The following is a 26,516-nucleotide window of genomic DNA, read 5'->3' on the forward strand; positions in this document are numbered from 1 at the left end:
GAGCATCTCTTAAACATAGTAAAATAGAAGTGTTTTTGCCTACCATTGTTAATGGATTTACGCCTACTTGAATTAAGCCAATATGCATAAAATTATAACCATTATTTAAATGCCTTTTGATTAACTTTTTATCAAATAATTGGCAGGTTTCCCAAGGTTTTTCTAAAGCATAAACTTGTTTAATAGTTTTAACATGGAGAGCAACTTTAAAAACATTATGTAAAAAAGTAGTTTTATAAATTTCTTTAATTGACAATTTGGGTATATTCCATCCAGCATCAAATTTATCATTTTGTATTTCAACATCTTCTTCATTAATGACTAATCCTTGATTAGGTATTGAGGGCAAAGTTGTTGACCTAGAACTAACGGATGAGTTACTTCTAAACAATCGACTCATTGTTCTGTTTAATTAACCAGTTTTACAGATATCTTAATACATACCCTATTCTTGTCAGTTTTACCACATACCTAGTATACATACATACCCTATTCGGAAGACCCCTAAGTCCAACATGGCCTAACACTAAGGACTTACTTAGGACAAGGACGAAAGTGGGTGACTTAAACTAGATGGATAGAACAGACGGATCTTGTGAGTGATTAAGATGAACTGAAAACAATATGTATGAATAATTAAATATAAAACTAAAATTAAAAGTCCCTTACTCATAATAACTACCTATTAGGTATTCGTTAATAATTAAATAATTTAAAAATTTTAAATTTCAATACACATTTAACTTATTTTCATATACTTTTAATATATTTTCACGCAATTACATCTTAATATTTTGTACATATATATCAACATTAATATTTTTTTAGTAACAGAAAAAGAGACCTTGTAATTCAAACAAAGTCACCAAATTACCCATTATTACAAATACTTTTTTGACTTTCCCTCAAGTATTGAGATAAAGAGCTTTTCATTGAAAAAAGCTTATAAGAAAGCATCATAACAAGACATCAATCTTCATGGCAGCAGAATTCGCAGACTGGTGGTATTTTTTGAATGTTGCATTTGCAGCACGCCTTGAAGCAGTGGCTGGTACAAGCTGCACATAATTCAATAGATCAAATCGTTAATCCCAAGTCAAAACAAAAATATTATAACAGCAGCAACAACAACAGAACAGGAAACAAATTCTTAAAACGAAACCAGGCAGAGAGATGGAAGATGTAATGATGCAAAAATAAGCAAAAGAACGAAATTAGGTGGGGATGGATGCAGTACGGTATACAGTAACAACACCATCGGCTGAAACAAGCTCTTGAGGATTTATGATCAATCGAAGTCGATCATTGCCAGCATCGACCTTGAACTGGGCTACAAATGCCATGAAAACTAGCATACATACTATTTTCGATGAATGCATGGTGATTACAAGGACGCAGGCACTGAAGTTTAGAGCTCGAGTAATCTTTGATGCAGTTGTCTATGAAGTTGGTCCCAATTTATAAGATGTACTAATATATGAAGGAAAATGCTAGAGGTCTCAAATTTTCTACTAAATAAATGACCAAATGTCTCACATGGGTGTGGGGCCCACAAAATTGCGGACCCCACACCCATGTGAGACATTTAGTCATTTGTTTGGTAGAAAATTTGGTGTCCCTAGCATTACCCACATATGAAGGGCAATGCTATGAATACAAAAAGAATCTCATTAAATTTTTTACCAAATACTCACGCGTGTGGGATCCATACCAAATGAGTATTTGGTAAAAATTTTAAAATTTCTAACATTTTCTCTCATATTGAAATTTCAACATAATAGAACTTGAGGGGCCCATAGGGTCAACACGGGCCTCATTTCAATAATCCAAACTGTTTATTTTGTAGAGCTCACAATGTATATTATTCATGAAAAAATTTAGAGCGATCTGATAATCGTAATATTTTCATTTTATCGCATATATTTTTTAAAAAATGAACGACAAATACATATTTGAAATAAATCATTCATTTTTTTAGAGACAAATGTGATAAAATGAAAAAGTTACAATCATCGGATCATTTTTTTTCAGGGATAATATACATTGCAAGCTCTATAAAATAAACGGTTCGGGTTATCGAAACAATACCTGTGTTGGGCCCTACGGGTTTATCAAGTTCTGTCACGTTGAGATCTCAACCTGAGAAAAACTCAACCCATCTAGAAAATCTAAATGCAATTATGCAAATCCAAAAAATATTAAATGAGAGAAGGTCCTATGCCTCAATCAATGCAAATATATCTTGATTATTTGATTTAAGGAAAATTGATTTAAAAAATCATCTTTTAATTTAAGTACGGATTTTTTATTAATAAATCTCATTTAGAGATATTCTAACCCACTGCATCCACCAAGGAAAATTATAAATTATAATCTAATTAGTTCCATGTATTTATACTTTTATTCTATAAAATCCTTTATTCCTAATTTATATTGTTTATTAGACTATTATACCGTTATGTCTATTGTTGATATGTATTACATAGAAAAATGAAATATACATTTCTTTTTTGTTACTACCTCTATTTTGGTAGTTACCATTATTCACATTGTTCTTTTTGATTAAATTCATTCACATTTGTGGTATTGTTTCATTGTGCTTGGGTTTGAAACTCTCTATTTGGCAGGATTTAGAAACTATAGTTTACACATAGTAGTGAAATAATATTATGTTCCTTCATTTTGTGGTAAAACTTTATGCTTCTCCATTGTCACTTTATATTCAAAGTTCTATGTTCATCCATTGTTAGTCTGTGTTCGAAACTCTATGATAGCATTTAGTAGAATTTTAAAATTATGATTTGAAAATAGAGTTGTATTTTGAGTTTATAAGTTTTGAAATTATGATTTGAGTGTGAAAATTTTGTTTGGTTAAGAGTTTTGAATTGAGTTTGAAATTTTTAATGTGATATATGATATTTGATTAAAAAACTTACAACTCATAACCAAACACAATACCCAAAATTCTATTCAAAGCTCATAAAAAAATTTTAAAAAATTTCAAAATTTTTTTTTTATTTAAAATATAAAAATAACAGGTGCTATAAGAGAGAGAGAGAGAGAAAAAAAAACGAACACTATTCCGATCAACAGGCCGGACGACCAGTCGAACGTCTGGGAAGATGACCAGGTAGATGTGTTTTCAACAATGGGTGTGAAATCAATTTTTGAAAACCCTCACCAAACACCACACTCAAACTAAGGGGTGAAATTAAATTTACAAAGCTCTACCAAACAGAACCTATGTTTCTCCATTGTCGAAAGTTGAAACTCTCTTTATAACTAGTTAATTTTGTTACAAACATAATAAAGGTGAGTTTGGTTTGATTTGGATTGGTGAAATGGTGAAATTGCATAAATTGATAATGATAGTAATAATGATTGCACGTGCCTGGTCCCTCGCGGTGTGTCAACATATTGTCCGTTTTGGAGTTGGGCCGCTGAGAGCTTGCCCCCTCACGGTTTTGTTCCTCTCCCTGGAAAAGGGGAAAAGACCTGTTGACAGATGGAGAGGGCCAGTACGCTTATAAGGTAAACGAGAAGTCCCTCCCGAGTCGATGTGGGATAGACCCAACATAACCCCCCAGCGGACTGGGCCGCGAACAGCGGGAGAGTTTGCCGGACGCCCTCCTTCTAGCGCCAATGCACGTGTCTGGTCCCGAGCGATGTGTCAACATATTGTCCACTTTGGGGTTGGGCCGCTGAGAGCTTGCCCCCTCACGGTTTTGTTCCTCCCCCTGGAAGAGGGGAAAAGGCCTGTTGACAGATGGAGAGGGTCAGTACGCTTATAAGGTAGACGAGGAGTCCCTCCCGAGTCAATGTGGGATAGACTCAAGAATGATAAAGACAATGATGAAGATGAAGATATTGGTGATATTTTTTTTTTTTTTAGAGTGATTTGAGTTTTTTTGAATTTTTAATTCGATTACTGCCATTGTTTCTATTTTTTTTATTAATCAGTGTAAATGTTTACATTTCATATTATTTGAAAGTCTGATAAATAAGTGTTGGAATATAGATATGAACATAATTATATGAGAGGGAGAATTATGAGCCGGTTATGGGCCGAGTTAGAGGCCGAGCAAATTGGAGGCCCAATGGTGCGTTGGGCCACGATAACTTTGGATTTGCCCGGAGTTGGGGCTGCTCACAGATGGACCGAGCCACTTGGATCTGCGCAGGTGATAACCGCGCAACTTGTGTTGCTCGGTCGATGGCGCGCACCGTTAGCCCGGTCGAGAAGCTTGTGCCAGAAGCCCGGCTGGATGGCCTTTGGTTGACCGGTATGACCAGTCTGAAGGTCGGCTCCGCCGGAATGCTGCTGAGCATGGCTGGAAAGGATCTCAGTTTTTGGAGCAATTGAGCATGGAACACAACATGGCCGTCGACAGCCAAGAAGATTCAGCCCGGCTGCCTAGCTCCCAGTAGAGTAGGCTGGCAGTCGGGTTAGGTGATGTTCAACAAGATTTGTGCTGACAGATGGGATAGCAGAACCATGTATCGAGAGATCACTAGGAGTAGATTTGGGGCACAGAAGGTATATAAGCAAGTCTGTGCCCCCCATGCTGTGGAGACGCACATTTGGTAAGAGAAATACTTACACTCCATTCACTCTTCATTCTCTCTATCCTCAGGTGTGTGCTAACTTGATCGTCGGAGGGGTTTTCAGGCCACACACCGCCGGGTAGCTCACCACTGTTGTGCACGCAGGTGATCGGATAGAAATGGAGCTCGGAAGCAAGGAGTACGGGCACGCCTGGATATTTGCTCCCTGCACAATTGGCGCCGTCTGTGGGAAGTCGACAGACAAAACCTTGTCTTCCAGGCTCATCTGATCACCATCCATGGCGAACATCGAGGAGATTCCGCTGTCCGCCGTCGACGGAGTTACCCCGGAGTCGGGCAGACAGAGAGAAGGACATCTCACCATCATTCCTCCGATGGCGGACCTGGAGATTTCTCCAGGAGGACAATCAAGAGATGCGCGGGATAAGCGCGGAAGAAGTTATGGTCATTCACGGAGCTCAGACGGTCATCAGCGGCGGAGAGAATCACATGCCCGACGTCTGGAACACAAGTTAAGGGACCAGGACGCCATCATCCGGCGGATGGCGACAGAGATGGAGGAGCTGAAGCGGCATGTCAAAGGAAAGGGTGTAGCTGGAGAGGGAAACCACAGTGAGCGCACCCAACCCCACCGTTCAAGCAGTCAAAGCCAACGGCGTACACCGTCCATCTCAATCACCAGAAGTTACAAGGTTGGAGATTCCGACGCGCGCGAAGAGAAATCCAGCGCGCAAGATAGTACCTACCGACCCTCACGTCCGGCGACGACGTCGAGGTATTCTTATTCTGCTCATTCAGAGGATTTGCGGGCAATTTTGAAGGAACGGGCTCGCCGGCGGGAGGCTCAAAGGGTGCCGGCGTTCCAGCGGCTATCCTATGGAGTTCACGCCAGCGAAGAGGTCAGAATGCCTCTATCCCGCCCAGCCGCGCCTCTCCTTGTAGATACAGACTTGGCAAGGCTGAGTGCCACTCCATTTTCCGTGGATATCGAGACCGCACCGCTTCCGGCGGGCTTTCACCAGCCAAAGTTCACGCTCTATGACGGAAAAACCGACCCGTATATGCATGTAAGTCATTTCCGACAGGTCATGGCCGGACATAGGCGGAATGACCCTCTTATGTGCTTGATCCTCCCGTCGAGTTTGGGTGAGCTGGGTTTGAAATGGTTCGAGAGGCTGCCGGAGGGGAGCATTGAAAGGTGGCAGCAGTTGGCCGAAGCCTTTGTGACGCGCTTCAAAACCAACACCAAAACACCAAAGGAAGTTGATCACCTCCTAAGTGTCAAGATGGAACCGAGCAACACATTGAAGGCATACAACTCCAGATATTGGGAGACCTTCAATGAGATTTTGGATTGCCCGGCCAACCTTGCAATCACACAATACAAGCGTGGTCTCCCGGTCGGACATAGACTGCGGGACTCGCTTACCATGCACCAGCCGACATCCATGGGCCAGCTAATGCAGTGCATCAATGAGCACATCCGAGTGGAGGATAATGCGTCAGCATCTACCGTGAAGGCAACTCCGGTAGCAACAGACAAGCGGTCAGCTGGCAAAGTGCACGCGGTCGAGCAAGAGTTCGGCCGATCCAGCGACCGCGCTGAGGAATCGGACTGTGGCACTAATCGCAAGAACCGCGGTAGGGGACGTCGGAATGACCGAGATGACTACCCCCGAGATGACGTAGCCGATGCTAACAGAAGGTTGAAGGCAAGGACAGGCATTACCACGGTCTTTAAGATTCCAATCTATCGTACACTTAGTGAAATCCGTGACGAGGAGTATGTTCGGTTTCCTGCTAAGTTAGGCGCCGGATAGAAGGGCTTCAATCCGCGGTATCGTTGCACGTTTCACCGGGAGCGAGGCCATCGGACAAAGGATTGTTTGCCTTTGAGGCAACACTTGGAAGAGCTAGTCGCAGTCGGACACTTGGACCTTTACATTGATGGCGGCGTGAAGGCTAATCAAGCTCCGGTTGATCCGCGAGGACCGGATGACCGAGATGCGCCTCCCCAAGGGGTTATTAATGTCATCCACGGCATAGTGGAACCGGCGCGTGTATGCGAGCTCCGAGGAATGATCAAGAAGGCAGAACACATGAGGGAAGTTTTGTCGATTCAGCCTGCAATCAAAAGGGGGAAGACCGAAGAGAAAGACGTGATCAGTTTCTCCTCAAGAGACCTAGAGCGCATTCAGACGCCGCACAACGATGCCCTAGTGGTAACACTCCGCGTCAAAGAATTCGATGTCAAATGGATCTTGATCGATCAGGGAAGCTCGGTCGAGATCATGTACTACAACGCTTTCAAACAGCTCAAGCTCCGGGATACAGATTTGGCCCCGGCAACTTCGCCACTGGTTAGTTTCAACTCACAACCGGAGTGGCCTCTGGAAAAGATTATCCTGCCGGTCAAAGCGGGATCCGTTGTCAAACAAGTGGAGTTCTGGGTGTTGCAAGTGCCATCCACTTATAATTTGATCCTTGGAATGGGATGGCTTCACACTATGCAAGCTGTAGCGTCGACCTATCACCAGGTGATGAGATTTCCCTCGGTTATGGGGCAATCGAGGAGATTTGTGGCGATCAAGTCATGTCGAAGCAATGCTTCGTGGCGGTCAACGGGAGCCGAGCTGCCAAAGGCTTCGTTCAAATGATTGAGGGACCAGGAGACCGGGGAGTCCTTGACGATGTGGGCACCAAGGCCGAGGACAAAGCTGTCGAGGAATTGGTGGAAGTGCGCATCGATACAGAGCATCCGGACAGGTTCTTCTTGCTCGGCTCAAGCCTTACAGCCCAAGAAATGACCGACATTGTTGAATTTTTGATGGCCAATATCGAAGTCTTCGCATGGTCACCTTACGACATGCCCGGTCTCGATCCAAGTTTTATATGCCATCATCTCAATGTCTTCCCCGGAGCAAAGCCGGTCATTCAGCGCACAAGGAGATCGGCGCTGCATCATGCCGAGGTAGTTGCGGAGGAAGTGAAGAACTTGCTTGAGGCGCGAGCAATTCAGGAAGTGCACTACCCTCGGTGGATTTCAAACACGATCGTGGTGCCCAAGAAGAATGGGCAGTGGCGAGTTTGCGTTGACTACAAGACCGTCAACCGAGCTTGTCCGAAAGACAGCTTCCCTCTGCTTAGAATAGACCAGCTTGTGGACTTAACGGCTGGACATAACAGGCTCAGTTTCTTGGACGCCTACCGCGGCTACCATCAGATTGTCATGCATGGGCCGGACCGAGAGACCACCTCGTTTACTACACCAAGGGGACCATTCTGCTACCGAGTCATGCCTTTTGGTTTGAAGAACGCCGGGACAACTTTTCAAAGGATGGTGACCAAGATGTTCGCTCCTCTGCTAGGCCGGACAATGGAGGCTTATATTGACGATATGGTGGTTAAGAGCCGGCATCAAGCAGACCATTTGTCCGATTTGGCCGAAGTGTTCGCCATTCTCAAAAAGCACAAGCTACGCCTGAATGCGTCTAAGTGTGCCTTTAGCGTGGGATCCGAAAAATTTTTGGGTTTCCTAGTCACGAACCGAGGTATCGAAGCAGACCCTACACAAATCCGAGCTGTGCAAGAGCTAAAACAGCCTAGCTCGGCTAAGGATGTGCAGCATCTGGCCGGAATGGCCGCTGCGCTTAACCGATTTATAAGCCGGTCATCAGATCGTTGCCGCCCTTTTTTTCAAGCCTTGAAATCAAAGTTCTCATGGGATGAAGAGTGTGATCGGGCTTTGGCCGAGCTCAAGGAGTATTTGTCTTCCACGCCGTTGTTGGTCACACCGAAACCCGGAGAAGAACTTTACCTTTATCTGGCCGTATCGCAGCATGCAGTCAGTGCAGTGCTTGTCTGGTCGGAAGGAATCAAACATCTACCCATCTTCTACGTCAGCAAAACCTTGCTACCGGCAGAGTCAAGGTACCTGCCGCTGGAAAAACTTGCATTAGCATTGATGATGGCTTCAAGGAAGTTGGCACACTATTTCCATGCCCATACCATCATCGTTTTGACCGAGTTCCCTCTCAAAGCTTTGTTCGAACGGGCAAACTTCTCCAGTCGGATTCTTAAGTGAGCGGTCGAATTGGGACAGTTTGATGTGAAGTTCCAGCCGCACACAGCCATAAAAGCCCAGACTCTGGCCGATTTCGTTGCTGAATTCTCACCTGGAACTCATCCGGCATGCCCGGTCGATATTGTCGTGGCAGATGAAGAAATGAATGCAAGCTCGACCGAAATACCACAGCTTGGCGACATTGGCGACGCGGAGCTTGCGCGCCCCGCCGAAGCCCCTTTAGTTAATACGGTACTACAACCTGGTGATGCGATGGCGGAGTTGGCTGTCACTGACCAACCCGCTTTGTCCGACACCACATCACCACGGAGGGAAGAAATGGAACCGCTCAGCCCAGAGCCTGCGGCTGGCATAATACCGCAACCTGGTGAATCGCCTACGGACTTAAGCATTGTGGATCAACTTGTTGAGTCCGGCGCCAAATCACCAAGGGTGGCTGAAGTGGAACCGCTTAGCCCGGGATTAGAAGCCGAACAGCCGAACAACCGTGATCCCATCAACCTTCAAGCTTCTTAGGGCCCCTCAGAGTGTTGGAAGCTCTTTGTCGGCAAAATGTGGAAACTTTTTGTTGATGGAGCCTCGAACCGTCACGGTGCCGGGCTGGGTATAGTCTTGATTTCGCCAGACGGACTGACTATTGAACATTCTATCACCCTTGGCTTTCCAACATCCAACAATGAGGCCGAGTACGAAGCGCTATTGGCTGGTCTCAAGAGCGCGCTTCAGATGCAAGCATCCGAACTAATGGTTTACAGTGACTCCCAGCTTGTGGTTAACCAAGTTTCTGGGGTTTACGAGGCAAAGGATGACAGAATGATGAAGTACCAAGCTTTGGTCAGAGACCTCAACAAGCGATTTCAGGCGATCAGGGTCCAACAGATTGGCCGAGAAGACAACGGCCGAGCAGATGAGTTGGCCGGCCTTGCTTCTATGGTTGACAGCACATCTCCCAACCCTCTTTTGATTGAATTCCTTCCGAGGCCCAGCATTGAGGAAGCCGGGCAGACAGAAATACTCTGTGCCGAGCTAGTTCCTTCTTGGATGGACCCCATAATCCTCTTTCTCAGAGAACGGACCCTTTCAGCCGACAAGAAAGAAGCGCATAAAGTGCGGGTGAAGTCTGAGCGGTTTTGGCTCTCTCCATCAGGCGTTTTATACAAGAAGTCTTTCACCGGCCCCTACCTGAAGTGTGTGCACCCTAGCAGCGTGGAAGCCTTCCTTTGCGAGATACACGAAGGCATCTGTGGCAATCATATAGGGGGCAGGTCCTTGGCCTACCGAGCTATTTCGCAAGGCTACTGGTGGCCGTGCATGCAAGCCGACGCCTAGAAATATGTTTGCAAGTGTGAGAAATGTCAGAAATTTGCCCACCAGATCCACCAGCCGGCCAGGGCACTCCTTCCCCTCACTAGTCCTTGGCCTTTCGTGATGTGGGGGTTAGATATAGTGGGGCCGCTCCCAACAGCACCAGGCAACCGGAAGTTCTTCATCGCGGCCACAGACTACTTCACCAAATGGGTTGAAGCGGAGCCTTTGGCAACAATCAAGGAGAAAGACGTGAAGCGGTTTGTCTGGCAGAACGTGGTCACGCGTTTGACATCCTCAAAATTCTGATCTCTGATAATGGCACCCAGTTCGACGGTCGCATATTCAGAGGGTTTTGTAAAGATTTGAAAATCGAATTCTACAACTCTACTCCAGCTTAACCGTAGTCCAACGGTCAAGCTGAGGCTTCGAACAAGACCATTCTTGATGGACTGAAGAAGAGGCTTGAGAAAGCCAAAGGAGGAAAGTGGGCTGAGGAACTCTCCAATGTCCTTTGGGCATACCGAACAACCCCGCGGCGATCTACCGGAGAAACTCCTTTTGCTTTGGCATATGGCATGGAGGCGGTCATCCCTTTGGAAGTTGGTATGCCCACTCTCAGAAGTGAAAGTTTTGAGCCCGAGCTGAACGCTGAAGCCATGGCCTTGGAATTGGACCTAGTGGAAGAACGCCGGGAAAAGGCTCTTATCCATGTGGCCGCCTACCAACAAGAGCTTTCAAGGAAATACAACAAATCCGTGCACCCCAGACTGTTCAAAGTGGGCGATTAGGTCTTGCGGAAGGTCATGGGCAATACCCTGGTGCCAGGTGAAGGCAAACTAGGGGCAAATTGGGAAGGACCCTACAAGATAACCGATCTGGCGGGCAAGGGGGCATATCACTTGGAAGACTTGGATGGTAGAGGAATACCCCGGCCATGGAATGCAGCCAACCTCAAGTTGTATTATTTCTAGCTTTTGCCCTCTTTTTTGTGCAAAGAAATTTTTTGCCTTATACTGCATGTAATATTCATTTTTGTCAATATATAGAAGTGACTCATCTTTGCCTTGGCATTTTTTGTTGCTTTGAGTTTTGCGTATACTCTACCGAGATGTTTACTCCGGTTGCAAAGTTGATGTTTTGTTCAACTTAGGCACTCTTAACCGAGATGATTAGTCCGGTTGCAAAGTTGATGTTTTGTTCAACTTAGGTATTCTCAACCGAGATGTTCACTCCGGTTGAAAGAGTTGATGTTTTGTTCAACTTAGGTACTCTCAACCGAGATGATTAGTTCGGTTGCAAAGTTGATGTTTTGTTCAACTTAGGTACTCTCAACCGAGATGTTCACTCCGGTTGCAAAGTTGATGTTTTGTTCAACTTAGGCACTCTCAACCGAGATGATTAGTCCAGTTGCAAAGTTGATGTTTTGTTCAACTTAGGTATTCTCAACCGAGATGTTCACTCCGGTTGAAAGAGTTGATGCTTTGTTCAAGTTAGGTACTCTCAACCGAGATGATTAGTCCGGTTACAAAGTTAATATTTTGTTCAACTTAGGTACTCTCAACCGAGATGATTAGTCCGGTTGCAAAGTTGATGTTTTGTTCAACTTAAGTACTCTCAACCGAGATGATTAGTCCAGTTGCAAAGTTGATGTTTTGTTCAACTTAGGTACTGTCAACCGAGATGTTCATTCCGGTTGAAAGAGTTGATGTTTTGTTCAACTTAGGTACTCTCAACCGAGATGATTAGTCCGGTTGCAAAGTTGATGTTTTGTTCAACTTAGGTACTCTCAACCGAGATGATTAGTCCGGTTGAAAAGTTGATGTTTTCTTCAACTTAGGTATTCTCAACCGGGATGTTCACTCCGGTTGAAAGACTTGAAGTTTTGCTCGACTCTGGTGTACTACCGAGATGATTTATTCCGGTTATATGAGTTAATTAATGAAATTTGTCTTGCCAACATATTTTGTCCGGTTGAAGTTACTCAACTCTAGAACCGTGCAAACACTTGGTAAAACTAGATCTTTTTCATTAATTAAATAGAAAAGTACAAAAGGAGGGGCAGAGAGCCCGGTTACATGTGCAAAGCAAAAAATGAAAGAAAACTACACAAGGGGGGAAAGATTGGAAAATTCGTTATCAGCTGCTTCCAGGTCGACCGTTGTTCGCTCCTGGACATCAGTCTCAGTTTCTCCGGGCTGCTCCTGGCTGCTTCCCTCCTCGGCATTGACCTTGGTTTCTTTGGCAAGCTCTTCCTCGGCCTCAGCTTGCAACGCGTTGAAGACGTCGTTGGCATAGGGCACGAGGTAGACCGGTAGGAAGGCAGCCGGGGGAGCGGCAAACACATCGGTGTCAGGACCTTGACCGAGATGTTCGCAGGCTGACTTCCAGCCCGCTTTGAAATAAATGTCTTGAGTTGCGAAGACCTGCTTCTTGTAGCTGTCCTCGGCTTCCTTGAAGCCGGCGTTGTTGGCATCTTCGCACTCCTTCTCCCTTAACGCCTTGAGTGCGTCCAGCTCGGCCTGGAGCTCATCTCTCTTCTTCTCGGCCTCCTCAAGCTAGCCGAGCAACCTGTTGTTGTCAGCATTGGCAATTTGAAGTGAGGACTTTGCTCGGCCGAGCTCGGTCTGCAGACTTTGGACTTGGCCGGCAGTGTCATTCGCCTTCTGCCGCAATCGATGGATTCGCTCCATGACCAAGTGTTGCTTCTGAATGGCCTACAAGAAGAAAGTCTGATCAGAGAAGAAACCGTGCAAACACTTGGTAAAAATTTTAGAGAAGATTGAGACTTACCCTGGCCATGGACTTACCAAAAGATTTCACCAACCAGGTGTCAGGAACGTGGTCGCTGCCGACCACGTCGCTCGATAGGAGAAGGGCTTTGGAAAGGTCAAAGGCGAGCAGGTGCTCTTTGTCGCCCTTTATCGAAGCGGTACCTGGTATGTCCTTTCCCCGGTGCTTCAACTGCGGTCGCCACGGTGGTGTTGGATCGATAGTGACGGTGGGTTGCTCGGTGGTTAGCTCGGCAACCAGCTCGGCGGATGGGTCTGCGCGAGGCCTTTTGCCAGCCCGGCGAGCTTCTTGTCTGGGTTGCCCGGCACCTAGAGATGCCAAGGTGACCACAGGCCGCTGGATTGTCTGGCAGCTTGAGAGTGTGTGGTGATGCTCGGTATCTCGGCTAAGGTGGCTATTAGGAGGTTCTTGATGCGGCTTCGTTTTGCCATCTCTTGTTCTTCGGTCAGCCGGATTAGTGGCACGTCCGGTAGAGTTGGGTTCGGAGGAGGTGTTGGAGCACGGAGAAAGTCTGTAACTTTGCTCCAGCGTGGAGCTGAGTACCTGTAGGTTGGAGTGTAGCCGAGCAACTCGTTACAATCCCGGTGGCTGTAACGGAGCACGGTTCGGATGGCTTCAACGTTGGGATATTGGTAGTTGGATTGCAAGGCTTGAATTGTTGCAAAAGAAACAGGAAAAATAGTAAGTACAGAATGTTGAAGGCAGGGACTTAACTGAGCAAATTAGCGCGGCTTACATGTGGAACCAAAGTTCTTGCTGATGAACCAGCTCGGTACGTCGGTTGTTTCATAATTGCTAGACACCTAGAAGAAGTCGCCATCATGTAAGTCCTTGTCCGGGGTGCCGGTTACTATCTTCTCTTTACCCGGTCTTATTTTTAAATAATAGGCCAGGCCGTCGCCGGTGTGCCCAAGGGTGTATTGTCGAAGTATCTCAGCTAAACCTAAGTTTGTTCCTAGCCGGTTGTTTAGCTCGTGCACGCCATTGATTATTCGGTAGGTGTTGGTCGAAACCTGGGTGGGTGCTAGCCCGGTGCGGCGCAAAAATTCGGTCATCAGAGGGTTGACTGGGAAGCGAAGGCCTCCTTCAATTACTGACAGCATGGTGAAGGAGCATTGGTCAAGCCTGCCCCAAGGGGTTGTTTCCATCTCGGCGGGCTCTATGTGGACGTCTGCTGGGATACCGTATTCTTCCCTGAAGGCAACAAGGCAGCAGGTGTGTCCACAAGGAAGTGGAATTTCCCCATGTTTGACTGACTAATCTAGCTCGGCTGAGGTGGTTTGGCACAGGCTGGGAATTAATGGCTGCTCGGTCCTTGAGAGCCTCAGGATTGGTCTTTGGTCCCCTTGGACTCTGCAGGAAAACGGAGGGTAATTGTAAGTGGGAGCGCGGTCACGCAAAACGAGCTAGAGTTAAGCTCGGTCGTGGATTGTGCCAAACCACCTCGATCGTAAATGTTAGTCAAGGAGCTTGGTCGCCCGAGCGAACCAGAGATTACCCCGGTCGAGCGGCCAAGTCCTTTTTGCTACCCCGGTTTCTCCTAAGGTTAAGACAAACTAAAGATTTGCTCGGTCTGAGTGCTTTTTTGGATCGAATGAAGATCTGGAGCTCGGTCCGCCCCAAATCTTCATTGTTCATTAGGGAAATTGAAGAACAGTGAAGAAACTAAGGGGCATTGAAGGTTTTGGGTGGGGGAGGCCCTAAACCTACGGATTTCGTGCTATAAAGAAGAAAAATATGAAACGAAAACAGTAATAACAAGGGTTTGGAAAGCTTACCAGGAGAGGGCAAAGTCGTTTTCTTCAAAGACGAACTCAGCAATGGCAAGCAAGCGTAGGCAGAAGCTCTAGATCGACAAGGAGGAGAGAGAGTCGGTAAGGTTGAAATGAAAGAAGGTTCAATATGTTTATAGAGATGAATAAGACCGCCAAAAATCTGAATCTGAACGGACGTGATGTTTGGCTGCTCAAGGCCAATCAACCCACGACACGCGTCCCTATTGACGGCGGCGTCAGTACTGAAAAGACAGGATGGTGAATCGAGGCATCGCCCGGGCAAGTTTTGAAGAGAGGCATGTCAAGTAGCCCGGTCACCGTATTGCAAACCGAGGACCGAGGAAGTGTTACCCCGGTCAGATTTGGTAATCTCGGTCACGCTTGTGCGGACGAAATTAAGGGGCAATTGAGAGGGAGAATTATGAGCCGGTTATGGGCCGAGTTAGAGGCCGAGCAAATTGGAGGCCCAATGGTGCGTTGGGCCGCGATAACTTTGGATTTGCCCGGAGTTGGGGCTGCTCACAGATGGACCGAGCCACTTGGATCTGCGCAGGTGATAACCGCGCAACTTGCGTTGCTCGGTCGATGGCGCGCACCGTTAGCCCGGTCGAGAAGCTTGTGCCAGAAGCCCGGCTGGATGGCCTTTGGTTGATCGGTACGACCAGTCTGAAGGTCGGCTCCGCCGGAATGCTGCCGAGCATGGCTGGAAAGGATCTCAGTTTTTGGAGCAATTGGGCATGGAACACAGCATGGCCGTTGACAGCCGAGAAGATTCAGTCGGGCTGCCGAGCTCCTAGTAGAGTGGGCTGGCAGTCGGGTTAGGTGATGTTCAGCAAGATTTGTGCTGACAGATGGGATAGCAGAACCACATGTCGAGAGATCACTAGGAGTAGATTTGGGGCACAAAAGGTATATAAGCAAGTCTGTGCCCCCCATGCTATGGAGACACACATTTGGTAAGAGAAATACTTACACTCCATTCACTCCTCGTTCTCTCTATCCTCAGGTGTGTGCTAACTTGATCGTCGGAGGGGTTTTCCAGCCACACACCGCCGGGTAGCTCACCGCTGTTGTGCACGCAGGTGATCGGATAGAAACGGACCTCGGAAGCAAGGAGTACGGGCTTGCCTGGATATTTGCTCCCCGCACATTATATATTTTGCAAGATGTGAATGATTACATATAATTGGTTATTTGTTAATATACTTGTTATTTGAACAATCATTTTTTGTTACCATAAAACAATTGAAATAGTCATTTTTTTATTGTTTCAATTTTGTTTCATGTTGCAGGGTGAATATTTGCATTGTTATGAATTTAGTTTTTTAAAGGTTTGTTGCATGTTAATTGTAAATTGTAAACATTTACATTGCATTTTGGTATGAGTTTTTTTTAAATTTTTTTGAAAAGTTAGCTGTAGTTTGTTATTTTTTTCATTATACTTGTTGATTGAACAATTATTTTTATTATCATTGAACAATCGAAATAGTCAATTTTTACTCTTTTTTTAATTTTATTTTGTGTTTTCACGTTGTAGTATAAATGTTTACATTGATATATATATATATATACTAATTGTATATTAATTATAAATTATGAACATTCACATTCTATTTTGGTATAAGTTTTATTTTTTTGAAAGCTAATTGTGCGTTTGTTGTTTTTGTTACTATGCTTGTTAGTTGAACAATCATTTTTGTTACCATTAAACAATTAAAATGATCGATTTTCACTTTTTTTTAATTTTATTTTTTGTTTTCACATTGCGACATAAATGTTTGCATTGGTATAAGTTTTTTAATTATTTGTTAATTATAAATTGTGAATATTCACATTATATTTTGGTATGAATCTTATTTTTTCGAAAGTTAGTTGTATGTTTGTTGTTTATTGTGAACATTCACATTGTACTTTAGTGTGTGTCTTGTTTTTTCAAAAGTTAATTGTATATTTGTTATTTGCTGTGAACATTCACATTGTATTTTAATTTTTATTCAGATTTTGTTTTGCATTATTTTTAAAATTTTCAAATTATAAAAATCGTCAAAATTCATAATTTGAGATTTTCTCCGTAAAATGCGAGAGAGATTTTCTTCTTAGAATAAAGGAAAGATTTTCTCCATGAAGTAAAAAAAAAGATTTTCTTTTTAGAATGAGTGAGATTTTCTCCAAAAAATGAAGGACTATTGTCATGTATTAGTTTCAAAATAGAAATATATGTAAAAAATTAGAAATGATGATATGGTCGTATTACATTAAACAAGACTTAATAGAATACTTAAAAAAAAAATATGAGTTAGATGGAATAAAACACTTAAAAAAAGAGGACTTATCAAAAAAATGAACCAAGTCAATTAATTCATAAGATATTCTTATATTACAATAAGTCCTATTATTTTGGACATTTAATCTACTAAATTCTAATTGTCATATTTAAGGCATTTTATAAAAAAATTTACCCTTATAAATATTAATAACTTGGTGATGTGAACATTCATACTAAATAAATTTAACAATATGAATATTTACATTGACAATGTGAATATTCACAACATTAAATATTCACACTGTCAATATGGATATTAATGCGCGGCATCACCCTATTATTATTAGAGACATTTTAGTTACTATGCCACCAACAAAATTTATTGAAACATAAAACAATAATTCAAACTAAATTAAACCTAAGTAGGTAAACAAATATTTATGAATAAATACCCCTTAATTTAATTATGTCACTTAAGCAACCAAAAAGTTACTTATTTCCACGAGGCGGTGGCTAATCAAGAAAATCATCGTACAGTCTCCAAAAGTAATTAAGTTCAAATAGGTAGTGGCTTTATTATTTGGGAGCAGTTTGCCTTCGATCCTTAAGCAAGTTGGATGGTGCTATTCGGTTTGTAGAGGTCCATTACGGATCCCGTTTTAATAATTCGAACCGTTCAATGTATAAAACTCGTCAAGTACTATATGCTTATAAAAAATTACATTAATCGGATATCGATAGCTATCTCATCTTATCAGTTTTTTATCAACTGTTAATTTGTTCACTGTCAACCGATTTGATCACATAACTATCGATATCCGATCAACGTGATTTTTATAAGCATATAATACTCGATGAGTTCTACACATTGCACGGTTCGGATTATCAAAACAAAATCCGTGATAAGCCCCCACAGACCGAACATCATCGTCCAGTCCGATTAAGGACTGGAGGCAAGCTGCTCCCTTATTATTTATAGACCTTAGGGTCACTAAGGATTTGCTTAGTCGTTAATTTCAGAATCTCAAGATTTAGTTAAGATGTCTGTAAATTAGCCCAAACACTCAATAACCCAAAATAAAAAATAAAAAATAAAATGTAATAGCTTTATAATCTATTGAAATATCCCCAAATGCACGTCTTATATATAGAAGAATCCAAAAATAAAACCATATGCCTCAATATATACAAACATTTTTAGTGCCTTTTCGATTTAATTATACCACTATAGGATAATTACAATCGAGTCATTGAGATCCGTCAAGGTGGTGGGTGGATTTTGTAGCACATTGAAATCTCCCAAATGCACATCTATACCATCTATATCTATACTACATATAATTACAAAACGTTAAAAGGTCTTTATGATTGAAAGTTTCAAACTATTTTTCACAAACTATATATAATTACAAAACGTTAAAGTTCCAAACTATTTTTCACAATTTTTTTTAATTTTTAAAATACAAAAATACATGTGTCAAAATATTATTGGCTCATCCTAAGTAGATATTATTTTGTTTTAAGTCACAATAAAAATTATTAAAAAATACAAACCCACAACTCTATACCAATTAAACATATATATATATATATATAAACCCACAACAATCTTTATAAGTTAAATAAATTAAAAAATGTACACATATTTTCCTTCATTCTAATTTTTTTTTCCAATAAAACATTTCATTTTTTCCTACGTATATTGTTTTATTTTAAAGTTTTGACTTTTAAAATCTCCTTTATTATCTAAAACTCCTTTTGTCTCTTTTTATTTTCATTTTTTATTTGCTTAATCTTCTCCAATATCTTCATTTATGCCCAATTTCTTATTTTTCCCATTTTTTTGTTTTAAATTTTATCTCCAATCTTATCATTATCTCCAACGTCATCTTTATCATATTTTTCAAATGATCCTTCTTTTCTTTCTTCTTCTTTTTTTTTTTATTTTTTTATTTTTTTTATTTTTAATTTATCTTTAATATTATAATTATCTTCAATTTCATTTCTATCTTATTTTTCAAATGTTTCACATTTCAGCTATATATTCTAAAATATCTACACCAGTGTGTTAAGATATACCTGATCTATTTAGATGACTTCGATGTGTAGCGCCATACAAGCCCTCCAACCAGATTGTTTACTGCATGAGAGGCCATTGGCACAACGAAAGTCGAGGATAAAATTGTTGCATAACCATAGACAAACCCCACAAATGTTGCCCTAAAAACATGACCAACAACAAATCACAACTATATCCCAAAAAAAATTCAACAATTTCAAATTATTCTGTGTCCCCTTCAAAATAATTGACTGGAATGCATAATCATGTGCAATTCAGAAGTTTAGTTGGCAAAATCGTGAAGTGTGAACAACATTACTGCATGGAGGAGGAGATGAATGCCTAAGGAATTTATTTACAGAAGGTAATATTTAATAATAATTTGTCCAACAGGTCAAGGAATGCGAGTACCAAAGTGCAAAGGAATACTTTCGGCCATTTCCCAAGTGCAAAACACCAAAAAGAGCGGCAACAAGCAAGGCACTTTTCCAATTCATTCCAAAAAGTGGCAACAATGCACCACGAAAAAGGAGTTCCTAAGCAACCATCATGTGCATGTAAGAACATAAAATCAGTTTGAAAGACAAATGGGGAAACAGAAGAAGTTATCAGTTCCTAGGCTCACCTCGCTAACCCCAGGTACAAATGCTACAATCATGTAATCCAAAGGTTGCAGTGAAGCAAGGACCTGAACTCAAAAACAAACACCACCTTGTTAGATTGGTAAAGCAGCAAAGATTCAATATAGACTCACAACAACCTATGAAGCACGGACATTTCTCCAAAGGTCACGCACCAATGTCCGACATGTGTCGGACATGGACAAGTGTCGAATATGCTAGAGGGAGTCAGAAATGCTGGGGACATGCAATATAAATATTTTCACCGGAATAACATACCAAGATTGATGAATTTGATGAAAATATATATTAACCTAGAATAATGCATAGTATTAAAAAAATATGACAAACAATAAATATATAAATTTAAACGTGTACTTATCCGTGTCGTGTCATCTGTCTGTGTCATCCATATTTTGATATAATTGATAGACAGAAAACAAGAGAAATAGGCAGAAAGAGGAGTGGAGCTACCTGCTGATTGGCTGCTTCACTAGACTCTGCAAAATCTGACCATGTCTTCAATAACAAGTATCGGCATGAAGATATCAGTATAACTAGTCCGGTAATCAACTGAAGATGCCATGTCTCAAAACTAACTGTACAGACATGTACACAAACATTAGCAAGTCTGTTTAAGAATTGAAAGAACTCATGCGAGTCACATAATAAGGAGGCAATTCTGCATACTCTTTCACCATTACACTAAATATAAGGTCATATTCTCAGACTCAGTTATAGATATCACCAATTGAGGACAAGAAATCAAATCTGATAACATCGCTTTATCATGTGCAATAGAGACCGACTATTGCATAGACATTGATGTTTGTATGAAGATTGGTGAATCAAGGCAAAGAATTGCCTTCTGGTTATGTAATATAAAAATAGGAAGGTGTTCCACATTAGATGCTCTGCAATAAAGTGAACATAGGTGAGCAATTTTAATTTTGATCTGAGCAATTTTTCAGAATTTATCTCCTTGAAATGGAATCTTGAATGGTTATGCAGATTTCAATTTGTTTCAACTGTAAGAGGTATTGCAAATTTGCATAGATGTAACAAAAAAAAAATGTTTATGTCATCTGCAGATGATGAAACTCAATACCAGTTACCTTGAAAAAATAAATACTAAGCTTTTCCTTTGCAACCATGAAATAAAATAAAAGTACGAGAATGGAAAAAACATACAGGATACTTCTGTAGAGCAGTCAAGGATCGGCAATCCTTCCACTGATGCAACATGAGAAACCTGCAAGTTTTAATCAACAAATACACATAAAAATACACAACTGAATAGAGCAAAAATCTATCTACAAATAATTCATTCTGCTTACGTGGAATACAAGAATATAGCATCACTACGGAGGAACAATCACAAGTAGAACATAGAACTGGGCTAAAAAAGGAAAAAAGAAGCACAAGAAAAAGGAAAGATATACGAGAATACTACATGTTTGATTCGCAACACTATAAGATGCATTTGACAAACAAGAGTACAAAAGAAACAACAAATGACTTTTGTTACTCATATGCTTGTGAAATAAAGAAGCCAAGACAAACCTGTCGAATTATCACACCCAAAGCAGCTATCAGACCAGAGGTCACAGTGCATGCTTGAAGAACAGTACTCCTTGACGGGATGGTAATTGAATTCTTTGCATACAAATTCACAAAAGAGGACTCCTTATTGCTTTCTTGAACATCATCAACTCTGGGTGGAGACTCATCAGCCAGCGCATCATATTCATCTGACAAATTCCTATTAAGTGGCGGAGTTAAATTCTTTTGTGCTTCCTTTTGTCTTCTCAATTTCTTAACTGACCTCTGTTTTGCAAAAGCCCTTATCTGAGCTCCATATCCGTTCACAAAGAATTAATCTTAGAATACACAAAATATAATATGATGAAACAACTTGTATTTTGAGGGGAAGTTATGACATTGATAACTTACACTGCATATTCGGTCAGGTCTGAACTTCGAAGAATCATAAGGGCTACTAAACTTCCTACCTAATCAAATGTGACCACTTTGGTACAGTCAAAGCATGAAGCAAACCTATAACAAACAATTATTAAATGCGGGCAATGATGCCCAACTAGCAAGAGGGTTTCCAAACTTGCTGGATAAAAAATTACTTACAATACAGAGCAACCACATATACGCTAACCTAAACAAAAGACCTAATTCTAGATAATCAAATCAAACCAACCAAGTCTTGTGTCATAAATGGGATCAGCTACATAAATTATTTTTCTTACTCTGTCAACAGCTATATACTCAATTAAATTACATGATTTTCATATCTATTTTTACTACCAATGCCTTAGTCCATATTCACATATTCATAAGGTACAGAATATTTATGTGCTTAGAGTCAGACAACCCTCACACACAACCCTCCTCTTTATCCGGGCTTATTAGGACTGGTCGTGTAAGATAAAACACTAAGGCCATGTTTGTTTGGGTGGTCAAGATTAGATAGGATTAGCATTCCTAGTACCGTTAGTTTTTGGATTATCAATCCCTGGATTGTGTAACTTATCCCATGTTTGGATTGACCTAGGATTATGAGATTGGATTGATCAAATCTTATCAATTTGCAATTTAACTAATTAATTCGAACCTCTCCTTAGTTTTCTATTTAGTCATGGCCCTAATTTTCTTAATCAAACATGAGATTATACATTTTGTTGAATTATTTATCCAATCCCAAGGCTGTCTGCCCAAACAAACTTCGCCTAAGCACTCACACACAACTCTCTCTTTATCCAGGGAAGGGACTCATTGTGTAAAATAAAAGACTAAGGACGACACATGTAGAGTTAGACCTAATTCTAGATATGACAAAATTCACTTTAATCCCCTGTGCGTTGCTCTACGTGTTATTTATACTTAACATTTGGAAATTGACACATAACCCAATACCAGACATGTGTTTCACATTTGCTGTTAACATTGATGAAATGTCTAGGGTCCCCTTCAATTCATAAATCACATAGGGTTACGTGGTTAAAGGGTGATCCGCACGTGAACCAACTCACAATGAGGTAAAGTGAAATTCACCCTTCTAGATGTAAACAATAATTATTGCAAGAACATGATGGGGGCATTATTAATGAAAAGAACCATAAGAGAACTTTCACAAGTTCCCAATTGCAATAACACACTTTCATCCTCAAAATTCATTATTATAAAAACTGGACAAGAAACCCAAAAAGATGGAGTGAAATGCAAAGAAGAGTGAGGAAACTAACAAGTGAAGAAAGAGGAATGTCCATGGCACAGGTAGGTTGAAGACAGATTGCTTGGTTCGATTGCCCACAAAGAGCTCATACTGAGCAAACCCATCACTACTGATGCACTTTGTTGCCTGCTTTCAAACCCAGAAAAGAAAATGAATAAATGAAAACATCTTCGAAGAAAATGAATCCTCAAAAATTGATTCAGAAGACCAAACCTTTGTCACAATGTTGTGGAAGTTCTGAAAATATCGAAAGGAATGGAAATCAAAATCCCCAAGTTGAGGAGATGAAATTCAACAGGTATACAAGGGGGTTATAGTATATATTATCTCTCTCATCATCATCGTCTGATGACCCAAAAAACACTGGAAGACCAACAGAAACGTTTTGTTCTACTGGACTCAAATCAATTGATTTGGCTTCCAACCCCTTTCTTATCAGTTAAATTACAAGTACACCCCCCTCAAATTTGATTAAATACGACTTGTGCCTTGTAATTTTAGAAAATATAAATATTTTCTTGTCATAATTTTTTATTTAATAAAATTAGCAGGAAAAAATAAATTTTTTAATTATTTTTCAATACAAAAATAAAATTACTTAAATTATTACTTGAAATACACTTTTGATATTTTTAAAAATTATTAATTGACTTAATAATTTATTACTAAAAAAATATTTGTTATGTAATTAGAAACTTAAAAAAAATGGGATGTAATTTCTAAGAGACATTATGGTGCACACCCTTTATATGCACTTTATAAGTAAAAAAAAAAATGACACAATTTTAATTTTCTGAGTCATAACTAAAAATAGAAAAAAATATCATAACTAAACACAACATGAAGTATAACTAAAAAATCTCATGAGTGATAACTAAAATAATATCATAATTAAAAAAAAAATTAGTTTTAACTAAAGAAAAAAATGACATAACTAGAGGTGAATATGATACACTCTGTTTATATGCATGTATATTAGAATTTCTCAATTTCTAAAACTATAAGGAATAATCTGTATGTTAAACAAATTCAATAAGACGTATTTGTAATGTACATTCTTATTGAATTGTGTCTTTGTTAACCACTTGGCCGTTTAAAGGGCAATTTGAGAAGGAAAAAGTTAGTGAAATATCCTCTCCAACTTTGAGCAGTAAGAAAGTTTAATATGTTTTTTTTTTTTTTTATTAGCTAAGGTTATTCGATTAAATTTTTTTGTGATTATATCAGAAAAATTTCTCTGTAAAAATTAAATTTTCTATGTATCAAAATGAAAATTTTTTGTAAAAATATTAAGAAATCTCAACGACTATTGAAATATTATATATTATTTATTTTATAAAATTTTAATATCATAAACTTTAAAACAAATTTCCCTGATCACTGACACACACATGTAAATCCCCTCCCCCCCCCCCCCCCAAAAAAAAAAAAGTGTAGATGAAAAATAGGGCTCAAATTTACAAAATGCAGGAATTGTATAGGTGTAACTTTTTAGAAAAATTACTATTCACTGTATTTTCCAAAAAATAATTATAAATTTATTTTTAAAAAATATGATTTTAATTATTAATATTTAGGGTCATTTTTCAAAAAGTTCGATTTTTAATTATTTTGTTTCATTTAACTCGTTTTCTTTTTTAATATTTCATTAGGACCTGTTTAGAGTAATATGATCAAATCATCATTCTAACTTTTTGTGCATGTTTCTATTTTGAAACCAATACACAATAAATAAATAAAAAACAACAATCCCTCATACTCTAAATGAAATTTATAAATAAATCTCTGTATTTATGAAGTTTATTATTGATATGTGTGGGGATGTATTTTCTGAATACCAACACGTGGCATGGTGACGCCGACGTGTCAGCCGAGGTGCCACGTGTCCTGGTTGGGACGCCGAGATGATCTCGGCAAGGCCGAGGTTAACTCCGAAGATATCGGAATCCGAGATAAACGAATAATGGACAAGAGTCCTAAGACAAAGAGGGGACTTAACCAAGATAAGGATAAAGCTCTTAGGGAGTTTATCTTTATCTCTTAAAGAGTCCAAAGTAAGCACTAAATTGGAGTTCAATAGAAGTCATACTTCTAGTAGGACTTGGATTGAGTATATTATAAAAGAGAGGGTCTAAGGTATGCAATTTATGTTTTGAGTATTAAGTTTTGTACTTGATTATCTTTGAGAGATATACTGACTTGATCGTCGGAGTGCCCCGGGTGGAAGAACCACCGCCGGGACCTTTTCTTTCTATTTCAGGTTGCTGAAAGCCATCTATTCTGCCTGTGCTCTCCAGTTGATTACTAAGCAGGCAGTGTGGTCAAATTTTCAACCACACAATATGTAATTAATTTTATAAAAATCTAATCTGAGTAATTTCTCCTAACTTTTTAGTGTATTTTTCATGCCACCTATTCTTAAATCATTTTGTCCTTCAATGTTGAATTGTTATTCTCTTAAAAAAAAGAAGAAAAAAATGTGGATAATGAAAATGCAATGGATAAACGAAGTGAAAACACAAAAAATGAAGACGGAAATGAAAATAAAGAGGACAAAAACATAATCCAGCAATCCCAATTTTTATCTCTTGTCTATGTACACTTCCACGCAGAATAAACAATGAATTAAGGAATGTCAGGAAATTAAATATTTTAGTTTAAAAGTTCAAAATTTATTATAAATTATTAAATTATTCTCTTTAATTTTTTTTACATGTCTTTTTACAAAAAAAAAAAAAAAAAAAAAATCAATTCTTAAATGAGCTCTATGGTTCTACAAAAATGGAAAGCAAACCCTCATTAAAATCCATTCAACAACCATGTTGTTGAAATAGCTGACGGTCTAACCTTTCTTGAAGTGATAGCACTAGCACATGCACATGCGCTGATCATTTGGTTTTTTTTTTTTTAAATTATAAATTGTATGATTGAATTTAAGATCTGAAATTATAATAAATTTACAAAAATTAGCAGCTGAGAAATTCAAAAAAAAAGAAGCTCCGAATTTAAGACATAATTAACGTATGTAAGTGCTGAACATTTTGAAAAAATTCAAAAAATAAGACGTCAGTCCCAACTCTAAACTTCAAATGTATAATAATATAGACAGATAATAGTGTAGATGATTTTAGAAAATATTAAATAAATAAATAAATAAATAAATAAATTTAAAAAACAAAAAATAAAACCTGAATGTAGGGCACATCTAAATATGCTAAAAAGCAGGCATGTGCATAAACAATTCATCCATTTGAGCAGAAACAAAAAAAACAAAAAAAAAAAGAGGGGCTATGTGCAGACCTTTGCATTCTAATTTTACACTCAAAACAAAATAAACATAACATGAGGGACAATAAGTTACAACATACATATAAACAAGAATAATGGTACTGTTGATTTTTTTGGCTTTTGAAGGTTATTATTATAATTGCGAGCGTGCCAGCAAGGATCAATCAGTCTTTACAGAGAATTAATTGTCAATCAATTATTAGACGATTGTGTTTTAGTTTTTTCAGTCTCAATGAAGAGGACTTTTACTGGTCACTTGATTTAGGAGAATTAAACAAAATAACAATTGAACGAAGAACTATTGAAGCATTTCATTGAAAATGAAAAATTTACAATGATCCAAACTCAGCCTCGTAAAGGTTTATAGCAACAATCCACTACTTGAAACTACTCCTATGAACGAAGTGCAATACAAGAATTGAAAGTACAGGAATGTAAAGAACAGGAAATGTAAGACTGGAAATATAAAACTAGAAAGGAAAATAAGTATAATAAGACTGGTTTTTTTTTATC

At 39.9% G+C, this 26,516-nt stretch overlaps 1 protein-coding gene across 8 annotated transcripts; it reads right to left on the reverse strand.

The window, feature by feature from the left end:
• Positions 1–719: 719 nt before the first annotated feature.
• Positions 720–23,125, reverse strand: LOC114314743 (CAAX amino terminal protease family protein). 8 transcript variants are annotated; one of them, XM_028261197.2, is made up of 10 exons: positions 22,929–23,125; positions 22,726–22,841; positions 21,422–21,480; positions 21,032–21,316; positions 20,660–20,720; positions 19,943–20,067; positions 19,474–19,536; positions 19,260–19,384; positions 18,869–19,009; positions 720–1,058 (listed from the first exon to the last, which is right to left on the reverse strand). In XM_028261197.2, exons 2-9 carry the CDS (start codon positions 22,817–22,819, stop codon positions 18,874–18,876), a joined length of 948 nt encoding a protein of 315 aa, XP_028116998.2. In that variant the 5' UTR covers positions 22,820–22,841; positions 22,929–23,125; the 3' UTR covers positions 720–1,058; positions 18,869–18,873. The 8 variants fall into 8 exon arrangements, with proteins under 8 accessions (XP_028116998.2, XP_028117001.2, XP_028117007.2 ...); XM_028261200.2 differs by having other exon boundaries at positions 21,032–21,295; positions 22,929–23,121; XM_082892888.1 differs by lacking the exon at positions 720–1,058 and adding an exon at positions 4,665–4,771 and having other exon boundaries at positions 22,929–23,121.
• Positions 23,126–26,516: the final 3,391 nt, after the last annotated feature.

The sequence above is a fragment of the Camellia sinensis genome, chromosome 10 (genome assembly GCF_055761805.1).
Source record: "Camellia sinensis isolate YWXY chromosome 10, ASM5576180v1, whole genome shotgun sequence".
Lineage (NCBI taxonomy): Eukaryota > Viridiplantae > Streptophyta > Magnoliopsida > Ericales > Theaceae > Camellia > Camellia sinensis.

Bases quoted from the DNA above. Each gene is read 5' to 3' on its own strand.
- LOC114314743 (XM_028261197.2), bottom strand. From the start codon at position 22,819: ATGGGTTTGCTCAGTATGAGCTCTTTGTGGGCAATCGAACCAAGCAAT. The intron at 21,317-21,421 runs GTAAGTTATCAA...TATGGAGCTCAG, and splicing joins GACCTGACCGAATATGCAGT to ATAAGGGCTTTTGCAAAACA. The intron at 20,068-20,659 runs GTATGTTTTTTC...ATGTCTGTACAG, and splicing joins CTGCTCTACAGAAGTATCCT to TTAGTTTTGAGACATGGCAT.